Source organism: Citrus sinensis, chromosome 2 (genome assembly GCF_022201045.2).
Source record: "Citrus sinensis cultivar Valencia sweet orange chromosome 2, DVS_A1.0, whole genome shotgun sequence".
In the NCBI taxonomy this organism is placed as follows: Eukaryota; Viridiplantae; Streptophyta; class Magnoliopsida; order Sapindales; family Rutaceae; genus Citrus; species Citrus sinensis.
In genome coordinates, this window is record NC_068557.1 from 12,624,650 (window position 1) to 12,638,679 (window position 14,030).

A 14,030-nucleotide genomic window follows, 5' to 3' on the forward strand; every position below is an offset into this window, starting at 1 on the left:
TCATATACAAGCAATTCCCTTTGCATAGGAATGTGGCTACTGGTCGTTTGAACCGAGAATTTTTTTCTCGTAATTATACAATTTTTAACAAAATAGTTATCGACAACCGAATAACTTTTTTTTTTTCGGGTTTTAAAGCTTTACTTGTATGAACTCCACCGATTACTACAAGATGTAATAGTCATGAAAAAGCTATACCAAAATCGGCCTTGAGAATTTCTTTACGAAAATATTTCAACAAAAGCGGCTAATTGATATTCCCAAAATTGACGGTGCATTATACTTTTTATAGTTCAACTGCAATTGGCGTTTAGTGAAATTAAAGCAATATTTATTTATTATTAAAAAAATCATACTAAAAATCACGTAATCATGTGGTAACATATGAAAATGGAAAGAGAAATTGAAGCAAACAAAATTAGAATGGAGCTCAAGGAAGAAGAAGAATCCGAACCTGTGAGCCCCACTGCTCAGTACTTGAGCAGCTCAACTCTTTCGCTTTGCATTCTGGCTATTCTGGAGTTTGAACAAGTACTTGATGATTCTCTACTTATGCAATTGGTTAAGGACGTTTTCCTCTCCATCAGCCCCCGTTTTTCCTCAGTAATGGTAACGTGTCTCTATCTATCTTTTTAATGTTTCTATGTATATTATTCTGTGTTTCACTAAATAATTAATTAAAGCCTTGGAACTTGTCAGGTTAGAGATGAAAACGGAGCAAAACAATGGAAGAGAGTTGAAGTGAAGCTAATAAACCATGTCAAATTTCCTTTTTGCCCTTCAGGATTGTCACCAGAGTCTTATGACAAGTACCTTGGTGACTACATTTCGGAAATTGGAATGCAGCAGCTTCCGCAAAGCCAGCCTTTATGGGAAATTCATCTAATCAGATCCCCTACAAGCCATGCAGCTTGTACTCTGATATTCAAACTTCATCATTCACTTGGCGATGGATTTTCTTTGATGGGCGCTCTTCTTTCATGTTTACAAAGGGCTGATGATCCTTCTCTTCCATTGACATTACCTTCTGTTTTTTTGCCCTCGAAGGCAAAGGATGAAAGCAATGGCAGCATTTTCACGAGGGTCCTTAAGATTTTTTCTACGGTTTCAGACACTGTATTAGATTTCTGTTGGAACTTCGTGAAGATTACAACGGCTGAAGATGATCAAACTCCGATACGATCGGGGGATGATGGAGTGGAGTTCCGGCCAGTCAGGGTAGCAACAATGACCTTCTCTCTAGATCACGTCAAACAAATTAAGACCAAAGTCGATGCGGTATGGTTATTAATTACTTTTCACTGCCTTTTTAGATACCAATTACCAATAATAATAATTGACGATCTAATTTTAATTAAGTTCATTGTTATCGTATAAATATATGATTTAGTTTTGTGGACACGCTATGCCCTACATATCTCATCCTTTGAAGAGAAATAATCGAACCCAGGTTTTATAGAAAATTTGTCTTTAAAAGCAAATACGTAAGTTGTATATACAAGGCTCCTATTTTACTGGTCATTTGAATTTGAGTTCTGAAAGAAGCAGGGTTTAAAAATTGATTTGAATTTTGTCCACCTCTTTAACTTTTAAAAAATAAACTAAAAAGAAATTGTACAAAGAAAGAAAAAATTGTTACCAATATCCATTGATTAATTGTTATCACTAGCAGAAAATGTAACTTGTGTTACTCAGAGATGATGCAACATAGTCATGTCAAGGAGAAATTCTTATATATATGGTGGTAACAGTACATGTCTTCTTGCCACTATTCAGTAGCATTCACTGCACATGCACGATGTATTTACATTAATTTTTTTGATTGCAGACTATTAATGATGTTGTTACTGGAATAATCTTCTTGGGGACTCGGTTGTACATGCAAGAATTGAGGCATGATTCAAGCAATGCAATATCTACAGCACTGATATTGCTCAACACAAGGGTTTTTCGAAGCTACGAGTCCGTGAAGGATATGCTCAAACACGACGCTAATGCACCATGGGGCAATTATTTTGCTTTCCTACATGTGTCCATACCTGAGCTAACTGATGATTGGTCTTCAAACCCACTCGAATTCGTCGTGAAAGCACGACAAATCATGAATTTCAAGAAAAATTCTTTAGCTGTTTATCTCACTGGTAGGGTTTTGGAGATTTTGAAAAAATTTAGAGGCCCTGAGGTATGGAATTACTTTATTTCGATCCCTAGTCAATAGTTTAATTAGGTATTGAGAGTATCCAATCTTTATTTGAATTTAATTTTTAATAATTGCGGGCTGCAGCTAGATATATCCACAGCACACTGAAGAATACGAGTATGGGGATGACAAATCAGATTGGACCGGTGGAAAAAATGGCTTTAGCTATCATCCAGTTAAAGGCCTATACTTTGCGGTGGTCGGTGCACAGGTATTTATATAAATTGATCATTTTGGTCAGAATGCATGCATATTCAAGACCCAAACAAATACTAAATGTTCAAACTTGAATAACTGATGCTTGATTTAATTTGATTTGTTGACAGAGTCTTTCAGTGACAATTATAAGCTACATGGAGAAGCTAAGGGTTTCTGTAGTAGCAGAAGATGGCTTCATAGATTCTCAGAAGCTGAAATCATGCGTTGAACATGCCTTTGAGGTGATGCTAAATGCTACAGTCGAAACAAAATTTCTAAATAGTCATTAACCGCTTGCCTAGTAATAATTTGGCGAAAAGTTCGTGTATTATACCCGAGTGAGATCTGAGACAGAAATGAATCTATATTTGTTAGCCTCGATCGCCCAATTCTACTCACTTCCTTTATTATATTTCCATATTCTTAAATTAATGCAAAAATAATGTCATTTTGCTAAAATTTCTCTCTTCTTTTGCCTTCCATCTTACTTAATTTCTCATTAAAAAAAATACAAGTTGAGTAACAGATAAACACACACACACACACACATACATATATATTAAATTTTTGTGTGTAATAATAGCTTGGGTGACAAATTGAAGTCCAAATAGTCCCCGTAGGGGAACTTAAAAAATTAATTCGTTGTGAAGTTATAAATATTTACGAGTATTTGATAAATCTCGTCCTAATTAGACATTATGTTAGAGCTGTATGTACGTTATGCTATCTATACTGTATGATATGAATTTTAGCCCTTTTATTGTACTGCTATATACTATAATCAGGGTAAATGTCTGTTTAAACTCTATATTTTGAATTTAGTACTCATTTAATCCATATATTTAATAAAAGCACCTTAAGATATCGTAGTATTTTTTTGGTCTGGAATTTTAAAATGCGAGAAAGTTTGGGAAAGCTTTAAAACCGCACAGTTTTAAAGCATTATGAAATTAACATTTTAAAACCGCAGGATTTTAAAGTTTTTCCAGACTTTCCCACACTTAAAAATTCTGGATTGAAAAATTTCTATAAGATATCCTTATTGTTAAATATGTTTCACTCCTATCCTTGTGTTTTCTTTCCTTTTACAATAATACTCTTACAATAATATTTTTGGGGATATTAATAAGAAAATGATAATTTATTAAATTAATCTTAAAGTAACATAAAAATTTACAAAAACTTTTGTATTATTATTTTACTTTTAGGATTAATTCGGTAAATTATTTTTTTATAAAATAATTAGTAGTAACATTGCTTTAAGTTGACTTATATTAATTTATTTATAAGCCGTTATTAGTAAGATTCTTGTATGGGTACAAAAATATTAGTTCTTTCTCACTAATATTTATTAGTTAATTTACTAATAAATAATTGTTGGGTAATTTTGCTAATTATTTTTTATAGATAAATTATTTAATGTTAAGAATATTGTTGGAAGAGTATTATTATAAAAAAAAGAAAAAAATATGGGTAAGAATATAATATATTTAACTGTTGGAGTTCTTTGAGGAATTTTTTAAAATAAAAATACCTATAATCACTTAAATCAAAATATGGAGATTAAATAAATATTTACTCACCATAATTATATATGGAGTTCGGTTTGATGAATATTTACTCACCATAATTATATATGGAGTTAGCTTAGCATAGTATGTGGTTATATTGTAATATATTTTAAGAAAAATGCCTATTCAATGGATATGAACAAATCTTTATTGAAGGTCACTGGTTCTCCATTCCATATTGAAAGTTCTCGATACCATATTAAAATTTGATGATATGGTCTGAGAATTTTGAAGGGATTCAAATATCTAGGGCCATGCAGATGCATACTCACCCATGCCTACACCCATGTGATTTCTTAGCGGTGCCTTTCCACGTCATCTAGATCGTTTACTCTTTTGCCACCAAGTTAACAAACAAAAACAAAATTCCCACCATTCTTCGTTTAATCATTTACTCCATTTATAATAGCGATTAGAAAGTCAATGCATTGAAGGTAAAGCCACATTGGGCTTTTACAGTTGTAGGAGCTAGTTGCGTCTCTTTATTTCTTTTTTCAAGCGTGTCCATGTGAATGAGCTTGAGAGTTGAGACAAATGTTATTCACCGTTCAGGCAGTTGCGTCTCTCTTCTCGAATCATTGCTCATTGGTAGAAATGTTGATGACACTCAATTTCCAACAAACTCTATCCATATTGATTTTATAATTAATTCTTTCAAACTTCCATGATCATTAAAAATTTATCATATTGCCTCTAATGTATAAAACTAAACTTAGGATTTAGATACTACTAGATATTAATTAATTAGTTGAGAAGAAGCAAGTCTTAAATTTGATTAATTGTTACAGAGAATATTCAATTGAGTAATTATATTACTACAAGAAAATTGATAAGAAACAACGGGAAAAAAGTTGTCATAAATGGAGGTAGATGACAAAGAATTTATCTGCTATCTATATACTTGTCACTCTTTTATAACAGAGAAAAAATTGTCATAAAATTTATTATAGATTTTACAAATCATATGTCTATCATCCGTTAATTCAATAAAAATTAATATTTTAATTAGTTTTTGGAGGGAAAATTATTTTTTTAATTTGAATTTTTTGGGAAGAAAATTGATTTTGACATGAAAATTAGTATTAGGTTAATTTTTTTCTGGTAAGTTGTTTTGTTTGTGATAGATTTCTAATTGTTTCTTTTGTCACAAGATTCAAATTTTGATAGAAATATGTTAATTAAATTTATGCATTCTTGTTTTTGAAATTAATTAACAAATTCAACATAAACTAAAAATTAAATTGTACATTAAATTAAGTTTAAGAACACTTGGTATTAATAACATCCAAATAACAATCACTACTAGAAAAATGGTCTTTACTGACACTTAGTTTGTGACATTTTATTAAAAAGTATCAGTATTTTTATACATATGGGTCATTTTCCGTGTTTAACAGATAAGTATCACAAATTAATGATACTATGGTGTCTGAAATTTTGAAATTTAGATATCAGAAATCTCTGACACTAAAGTATTAATAATAAAAATAAAATAATTCTAATCATGTAACTGATGGAATTCGAACCGGGGACCTCGAACATCGAAGCATTTAAGTTTAAGAAAAAGACCATAGTGAAACTAAGGTATCAATAAAAGAAAATAAAAATCACATTTCAAACTGACATTCGAACCCAAGACCTTTCAAAGCCAAAGATTTTAAATTTAAAATTAAAATTGTTTGACTTCTTGTTAGTTATGCTACTGAATCACTAGAGTATTATCTTTGTAATATGAAGAACTTGAAATGTATTGAGCGCACCTGAGTGAAATTTTTAGTAGGTTTTGGCAGAAAAAATAAAGATAAGTAAAACGCATCGTTTTATCCTAACCCTAAGACCAAAATCGAACCTAATTTTTTTCTAAGTCATTCACTCATCATTCTTCACCTCTCGGTTCTCCTTCTCTGTTAAAGCTAAGTAAACAAAACCCTAAAATCCTATCCCCCACTGTTGATACTGCACATTCTAATCAAACTTCACGTCAATCCCAACCAAGCCCGAAGCAGAGGAATTCCTTTCTATCACGATTTGGTTATCTCTCTCTCTCTCCACTACGATAAATTCATTCTGAAGGTGCCATTTATTCATTTTTATTTATTTTTAATTATTATGTTTCCAATTTACAGTGCCTATTTTCCTCATGCATGTTGTTTTGTTGCGGTTTAACTATAGAATGGGTTTTAAAATTCTTAGATTTTTTTCTGTAATCTTGATTGTTTATAATTTGGGACCTGGGAAAACCTAATAGAGAGGTAAAGGCAATTGAAGTTGAGTTATTGTACTAGAGTTTTTAACTAAGAGTGGTTTTATAAGTGCCTGATTCAAATCAGTTTTCTTTCCTCTCTTTCTTTAGTTGCCATGTCACTCAACTTTGAATTTCATGTACACTTTAACTGGAATTGATGGATACAATGTCAATGCAGATTTGTGTTTTTCTCATTTCCCCATTCTCGAAATTGCATTTAAAATTTTGCATGATGCTTTCAATTTTGGGCCTGATAAAGATACATATTCAATTCGGGTCAATTCATCAATCATTTCCCTATAATGCACTTGCTAGACTTAGTATAAATGCAATATCTCACATGTAAACCCTTCAACAACAAGTATTGTCCTTAATTTTTTTTTTATATGATTTCCCTTGTACAACTCTCTGACATAGTAATTAACAATATAATTAAATCTTCACTCATATGTTGATGGTTACAATAGCCTTGGCCATTTTAGTGTCATAACCACATGCAGCTTGTTTGTTTTTTATTTGTTTATTTTTTTTACATGATCTTTAAATTAATACACTTTTGAAAGAGACCTTTTTGTTTGTTTGTATAGGAAAATTTTGTTTGCATTTTAATATTGAATTATTGACTTTTGGCTAGAATGTTTAGTTTGTTATTACTTTTTCTTATATCTTGCATGTTTATTTCAATTGAGTGGCTCTAATCAGTTGAATTAATATGTTCAGTTCAATCTCTCGCTTTTGAAGAATCACAAAAGTTTACTGTGTAACAACTGTCTTCATTTGGTAATTCTTTAAAATCACTCACTTTCTTTCAGTTTCTATTATCGTTGTGTTCTGAGTTTTACTTGTACTGGCATGTTTTAAATATTGACATGCATGATCTTACTTTCGTTTTTGTTGCATAGACTCTTCTAAAATTAAATTGTTTGTTCTAATATATAATTTTGTTTGTTCTAATATGAAAATGAAATTTTGAAAAATGTGGATGTGGCATGTTTTGTTGGCTTGCTGAATGTGTACATGTAAGTTAGATTTCATGGCTTGGTAAATGTGTACATGTATGCTCTGTTGGCTTGTTGAATGTGTACATGTATGCTCTGTTGGGTTGTTGTATGCTTACATATATGCTCTGTTGAGTTGCTGAATGCGTACACATATTTAAGTGACTCTAAACAAATAGAACTTAGATTTATTTTGCAATTTGTATTTTTTAATTTAAACCTAAAAGTTTGGAGTTATTTGCGTAATTTAAGTAAACTTATTAAATTAACAACATCTAACAAATGAACAGGTAATAATACATATTATGGACAAAACTTGGATATTCTGTGATAGATTATCTGATGAGTATAGTGATGGGGTTGATGATTTCTTAGAGTTTACGATTCTTAATTCTGAAAATAGAATGTCAATTAGATGTCCTTGTACATCTTGTTGTAATATGGAGTTTTTGACTCCTGAACAAGTGAGGCTACATCTATTTAAAAAAGGTTTTATAGAAAAATATTTAGTTTGGAATTGGCACGGTGAGGTGGACCGAAAACCTACCTCTGTAAAATGCCAAGACCAGCGACAAAATCTACGTTTTAGATGTCCGGATTATAGTTATGTAGATGACATGGTTCATGATGCTTTTGAGCATTGTGATAAAGATCCTAGTTCTTTTAAGGATGTGCTTGAAGATGCTGAAAAGCCCATATATTCAGGTTCAAAGCATTCAGAGTTATCGGTCTAATCAAACTGTACAATATAAAAGGACTTTATGGCTGGTCTGATAATGGGTTTTCAGTTTTATTGGAAGTGTTGAATGAGATATTGCCAAATGATAATAGTTTGCCTAAGTCCATGTATAAGGCCAAAAAAATAATGAAGCTATTAGGCTTAGATTATGAGAAAATACATGCCTGTCGAAATGATTGCATTCTTTATATGAATGAGTTCAAGAATCTTAGTGAATGCCCAAGGTGTGGAGCATCTAGGTGGCAAATAAGAAAATATGGATAAAACAAATTAGAAAGGGGGTCCCTAAAAGGGTGTTATGGTATTTTTCTATAATTCCTAGGTTGAAAAGAATGTTTCAATCACCACAAACTGTTGAGAACTTAAAATGACATGAAAATAAAAGAATTAGAGACGGCAAGCTTTGCCACCCAGCAGATTCACCAGCTTGGCAGTTAATTGACAAGAAATGGAATGATTTTGCCCAAGAGCCGAGAAATCTTTGGTTGGCTTTATCATCTAATGGGATTAACTCACATAGCACACTTAGCACTACTTATAGTTATTGGCCTGTTACATTGATAACATATAACCTTCCTCCATGGCTTTGTATGAACAGGAAGTTTATGATGTTGTCTTTACTGATATCTGGCCCTAAATAACTTAGAAATGACATAGATGTTTACCTAGTACCATTGATTGAGGACTTGAAAACCCTATGGGATGTAGGCGTCGATGTGTTTGATGCTTATAGGAAACAAACTTTTAATTTACGAGCTGTGTTGATGTGGACGATTAGTGACTTTCTAGCTTATGGAAACATGTCTGGGTGTACTGTTAAGGAGTACTATGGTTGTCTAGTTTGTGGGATAAACACACGTGCATGTTGGCTACCACATAGTCAGAAAATGTCATATATGAGTCATAGGCTGTTTATTGAAAATCCTCTTAGGCCTTTGTCTGGTATAGAGATCTTAAACTTGGTGGCTGACATTGACACCAAGTTTGGGAGAAAGGTCCAAAAAAAGTGAAAACAGAGTGAGGGTGAGGGTCACAGTAAGAGTAAAGGTGAGGGTAACAGTAAGGGTAAAGGTGAGGTTGAGGGTAATGGGGATGCAGCTCAATTGCTATACAAAAAGAGATCAATCTTCTTTGATTTAGAATATTGGGAACAATTTTCAGTTCGCCATCAACTAGATGTGATGCATATTGAGAAAAATGTATGTGAGAGCATCTATGGCACATTGCTCCATCAACCGGGGAAAACAAAAGATGGAATTAATGCTAGAAAAGATCTTACACATCCAGAACTTAGAGAGAAAATTAACAAAGCATTTATTGCATTAGCTCCTGATGAGCAAAACAAAGTCTTGCCCCCTGCCCCGTACACTTTAAGTAAGAACGAAAAAAAAATGTTCTGTGAAACCTTGCAAGGTGTCAAAGTTCCTGATGACTATTGTTCTAATTTTAGAAATCTTGTTTCAATGGATGATTGTCGTCTTCACGGGCTTAAGTATCATGATTGTCATACTTTGATTCAACAACTACTACCATTAGCAATTCATAATTGTTTATCTCAAAATGTCAGATCTGTCATAATCAGGTTGTGCCTTTTCTTTAATTATTTGTGTTCTAAGGTAATAGAGCCTGATTCTCTAGACCAATTACAAAAGGAACTTACAATCACCTTATACAGTTTAGAACAATCTTTCGTACCTGCCTTCTTTGATATAATTGTCCATTTAACAGTCCATCTAGTTGAAGAAGTTAAATTATGTGGCCTGGTTTACCTTTGATGGATGTATCCATTTGAGAGAAAAATGAAATCTATAAAGGGTTATGTATGCAACTGATATCGTCCTGAAGGTTACATTACAGAGTGCTATATTGTTGAGGATGCACTTTGAATTTTGTGCTGAATACCTTTCAAATTATAAATCAATCGGACTACCTACTGGTTGTGTAATTGATTTTATAGTCAAAAGGCCACTCGGAGGTGCAAATATTAAGGCAGTTGATGCCTCTACATTGGCGCAAGCGCACCGATGTGTTTTAGTAAACACCCCCGAGATTCAACCATACATAGAGTATATGACTGAAAATTTACACCTCTTTTTTGTTAAGTTTTTTTTTATTAATTCTGTTGGTATAATTTTAGGGAGCATTTGGCTCGTCAATTAAAAAAGTCTTTATGGTTGCCAACTGAGCACTCTCATACGTTTGCTGATTGGCTGAAACAAAAGGTTAGATTAGCTTCATTAGGTCTAATAAAAGTATCCAAGTAAAGGCACACAAACTTTTCTCTTTCAACTAATTATTGTGGTTTTATTAATTGAACAATAGGTAACAACTGATAAAGCAAATAATGTAGCGGTTGACAAAAAAATATGGTGGCTGGTAAACAAACCCTGTTTAAGCGTGGTTACATATGAAGGCTACTATATTAATGGTTTTAATTTTGCTACGAGAGATCGGAATAGGAACCGCATAACATAAAACAGTGGCGTTTATATGGTTGTTAACACTTTACAGATTTCAAGTTCGAAAGACAAAAATCCCCATTCTGGGGATATGCCTTTTTATGGGGTTGTCAATGAAATTTGGCAGCTTGATTATTTGGGGGTTAAGAAGGTACTTTTCAAGTGCGATTGGGTAGATGATAGAGGGGTTAACGTTGATGAGTTAGGGTTCATTGTAGTCAATTTAGATCGGATAGGCTACAAATCTGATTGTTTCATTCTATCTGGTCATGCAAAGCAAGTGTTTTATGTGAAAGATCAGTTAGATAATAATAAATCATTTGTTTGTTCAGTGAGTGAAAAATGTAATTATTCAAATGAGGCCTTGTGAGATGGCATCGATGAGTATGCACCATTATCCAACAATTTTTCAGAATATAAGTTAGATTTGGGTGATGAGGAATTTGTGTAAGATTAGTTGTTGATGTTTTTATGTAAATATTAGCGCGGAAAATGAATAATCCAACTACCATGCCTTATTAGTATTACTTCCCGTAAGTCAACAACTAATTTGTTTTTTATTATTTTATTATTATATTGGTATCTGGTGCACTCATCCACTTTTATGTATTTGCATGTTTGTTGCAGACATGGCAGAAAAAAAGGAGCCAATATATAATCCAGATCTTGAAGGAAGACCAAGACGAAACCTTACAAAGAAGAAAGACTTGCAGAGAGGAGCTAGCGACCAGACTAAGGTTATGTACAATTCGTATAAAGTTCCAGTTGGAAAAAAGAGAGACAATCTGAGGAACTACATTAGGGTGATTGTACGGGAAAGAGTTCCAATTATATATGATGATTGGAGGAAAGTGCCACTAGACATCAAGGAGACGTTATGGACTCATTTTCAGGAAAAGTTCAAGTTGAGTCTTAAGGCGAAAACCGAAGTGTTCAAGTGGATGAGAATTGCATTAAGGGGCTTTAGATGTAAGTTGGCCAATGAATATATTCTGCCCAATGCAAACAACTTGAGTTCACTGAAAAAGCCTCCTCTTGAGTATGAAGGCATATTAGAAAAGAGGATTGGAAGAGCTTTGTTGATAAGATTTTATCTGAAGACTTTCAGGTATATTTAAAATTCTATTAGTTAGATAATATTATTAAGTTCCTGTAACTATTTTAATCAATATCCGCTTTGTGCAGGAAAAAAGTAAGGCAGCAAAGGAAAAAAGAGCAAAGAATGTGTACAATCATCATTTGGGCAGCACAGGATATGCTGGGCTGTTGCATAAAAGAGTAAGTACAATAACCACTCTATATAAACTTATGACATTTTTAATACAAATAATAGGATGATTCATAGCAGTTTTGAATTCAATTTTTGTTGAATTATTGCAGTAGTTAAACCTCGGAGTTACTGAGCGCGAGATTGACCGTAGTAAAGCTTGGTTATTGGCTCATAGGAAAAAAGATGGAACTTATACACCTGAAGTGCAGCAAGTGGCTGAGAGAATTATAAGTTTCCACCACCACTGAAAATTACCAATGCAAATAGTATGAAACTGAAAGCTGCCTGAATTAGTTTATAATCCAAGATCATGTAAATTAATAGATTAGGTTGCTTTGTTTATTTCAAAAAATGCTAGTAATGCGATGTATGTGTACACTGTCATTATTTAACTTATTTGTTTTTTTTATTCCTAATTTTGATAAAATATTTTTGTATTTATTTTGTAGAGTGAGCTAAAAATCCAAGTTGAGCAGGGAACGTTCCAATTCCAAGGACCGAACGATATCCTAGGTGAAGCCCTTCAAAAGAAGCCTAATGGAAGTTGGGTGCAAGGATTGGGTTAATTTCAATGTTCCTGACCCCACAGAGTTGGTGTGAGAACAAAGAATGTATCAGGAGAGTTTTCAGTTTATGCAAGCTCAATTAGATCAAATGAATGCAAGGATAAACACCTGCAATAACACTAAAGTTGGCAGTTCTAACTTTCCCAACTCCAAAGGTGGTTGCAGTGTTAAGATGGAGATATATCGTCGATCACCCAGCAAAGTTACTCCAAAGTCAGTGACTAACAACCCTAAAGCAACTCCAAAGTCAGTGACCAACAACCCCAAAGCTACTCCAAAGTCAGTGTCTAACGACCCCAAAGCTACTCCAAAGTCAGTGACCAAAAGTTACTCTAAAGTAAATGACTAATGACCCCGCTATTTGTCCAAAACCTGACAAAAACATCAACACACCTCCCCTGCCATCCCCTGCACAGAATCCATCTCCAGTAGATTGTGAAGCCACTTCAAAAATCACCCCAAGAAGATCTCCAAGATTAACTCCTTCAAAGAGAAAAGTGGATGCCGAAAGTCTCCTACAAATGTCGTGGTATATCTGTATGAACATAAATGAAGAATAAAGAACTCGATGTTGTAAAACCAGTGACAACAAGGAAACTTGTTCTGAGAAAGAATACCCGTGGAACTATGAAAGCAAGAAAAGAGAACAAAAGTTCACAGATGAACATCTTTTCTTTGATGATTAAGAGCTCCCTGACACGATCGATTATGATTGCCCATGATCTGAAGACTTTTGGTGTCCACTGGGAGAGTAGATTGGACAGCAGATTTGCAAGGAAGTCATTGAGTTTACAGAGCTCTCAAATTCTGTTTTGGAGATATGGATCAAGTAAGAAATAAAAAATTTGATTTATGTTTTTATTATGTTTTCTGATTTTGCAAACAATCATTAATTTATTTCTTATATTCATGTCATAATTTTTTTTTTAATAGACACTTGTATGAGGAGATGGATAACGACAGTGGTGTTATTCCAATTCAATTTGGATGTATAGCTAAGTTACAGTCAAGTCAAGCAAGCTACCCAAATAGGTGTTCCTATATTTCAGACCTTTTGGACAAGATTCAAATAGGTCAGATAATTGTGTTCCCATATAACCCAGGGTATAGTTTATTTATTTTTTGTCTATTTTCTTTTTTTAACATAAATGATTTAAAATTTTCTTGTAATCTATTTTTTTTAATTGTTTGTTTAGTGGCCACTGCGTGCTAGTAGCAATTGATATGGTGAGGCAAAAAATATATTATCTTGATGCATTCGGTGATAATCCTGATGATGAGTTAAAGCAGATGGTGAAAGAGTAAGTTTAATTAGTTTACTTAATTCTTTTTTATTTTTTTATGTTGTGGATTAATTTGTTGTATTTGTTATTTATTACTTATAGTGGGATAACAATGCATCAAGTGAAGAGTAATAAAAAGAAAGTTGTGCAGTGGGTCTCGGTGAAGGTACTAATGAAACAAAGTTATGATTTCTATTGTTACTTCATTAGTATATTTGAAACTAATTTTTTTCTTTTTTAGTGTCCGAAACAACCTAGAACCTATGTGGTTATTATGTGATGAAGTACATCCAGGATATTGTTCGCGATTTGTGCATTCTTGAAAACAATGTGAGTTTCTTTATAACTTTTTTAATATTTTGTTGAAGAATGCATTGTGGAATGAATTTTCTTAAGAACAGTGATTAATTGATCAATTGCTAGTATTTATGGAATACTACTTGTCAATTATGTGAATTGTGAAGATGTTTAATGGGTGAACAGTTTGCTGCGTTATGCTTG

The 14,030-nt window shown here is 32.9% G+C and overlaps 1 protein-coding gene and 1 long non-coding RNA gene across 3 annotated transcripts in view; both read left to right on the plus strand.

Annotated features, from left to right (window-relative positions):
• The window catches only part of LOC102628692 (wax ester synthase/diacylglycerol acyltransferase 4-like), a 71,942-nt gene extending 69,067 nt beyond the window's left edge, over positions 1 to 2,875 (plus strand). Inside the window, exons 1-5 of one of the 2 annotated variants that reach the window (XR_008052540.1) lie at positions 245 to 609; positions 700 to 1,278; positions 1,829 to 2,182; positions 2,285 to 2,411; positions 2,527 to 2,675. Coding sequence is in view for 1 of the 2 variants with exons in the window: in XM_052435473.1 (XP_052291433.1) it covers positions 2,527 to 2,688 (162 nt within the window). In the remaining variant the exon portion in view is untranslated. Of the gene's footprint in view, positions 1 to 244; positions 610 to 699; positions 1,279 to 1,828; positions 2,183 to 2,284; positions 2,412 to 2,526 lie in introns of those variants that run through there. The other variant, XM_052435473.1, reaches the window with a different exon arrangement.
• A 9,730-nt stretch (positions 2,876 to 12,605) lies between these two features.
• On the plus strand, positions 12,606 to 13,695 carry LOC127900443 (uncharacterized). The gene is made up of 4 exons (XR_008052603.1): positions 12,606 to 13,075; positions 13,180 to 13,350; positions 13,443 to 13,547; positions 13,632 to 13,695. It is a non-coding gene; the product is annotated as an uncharacterized LOC127900443 (long non-coding RNA).
• Positions 13,696 to 14,030: the final 335 nt, after the last annotated feature.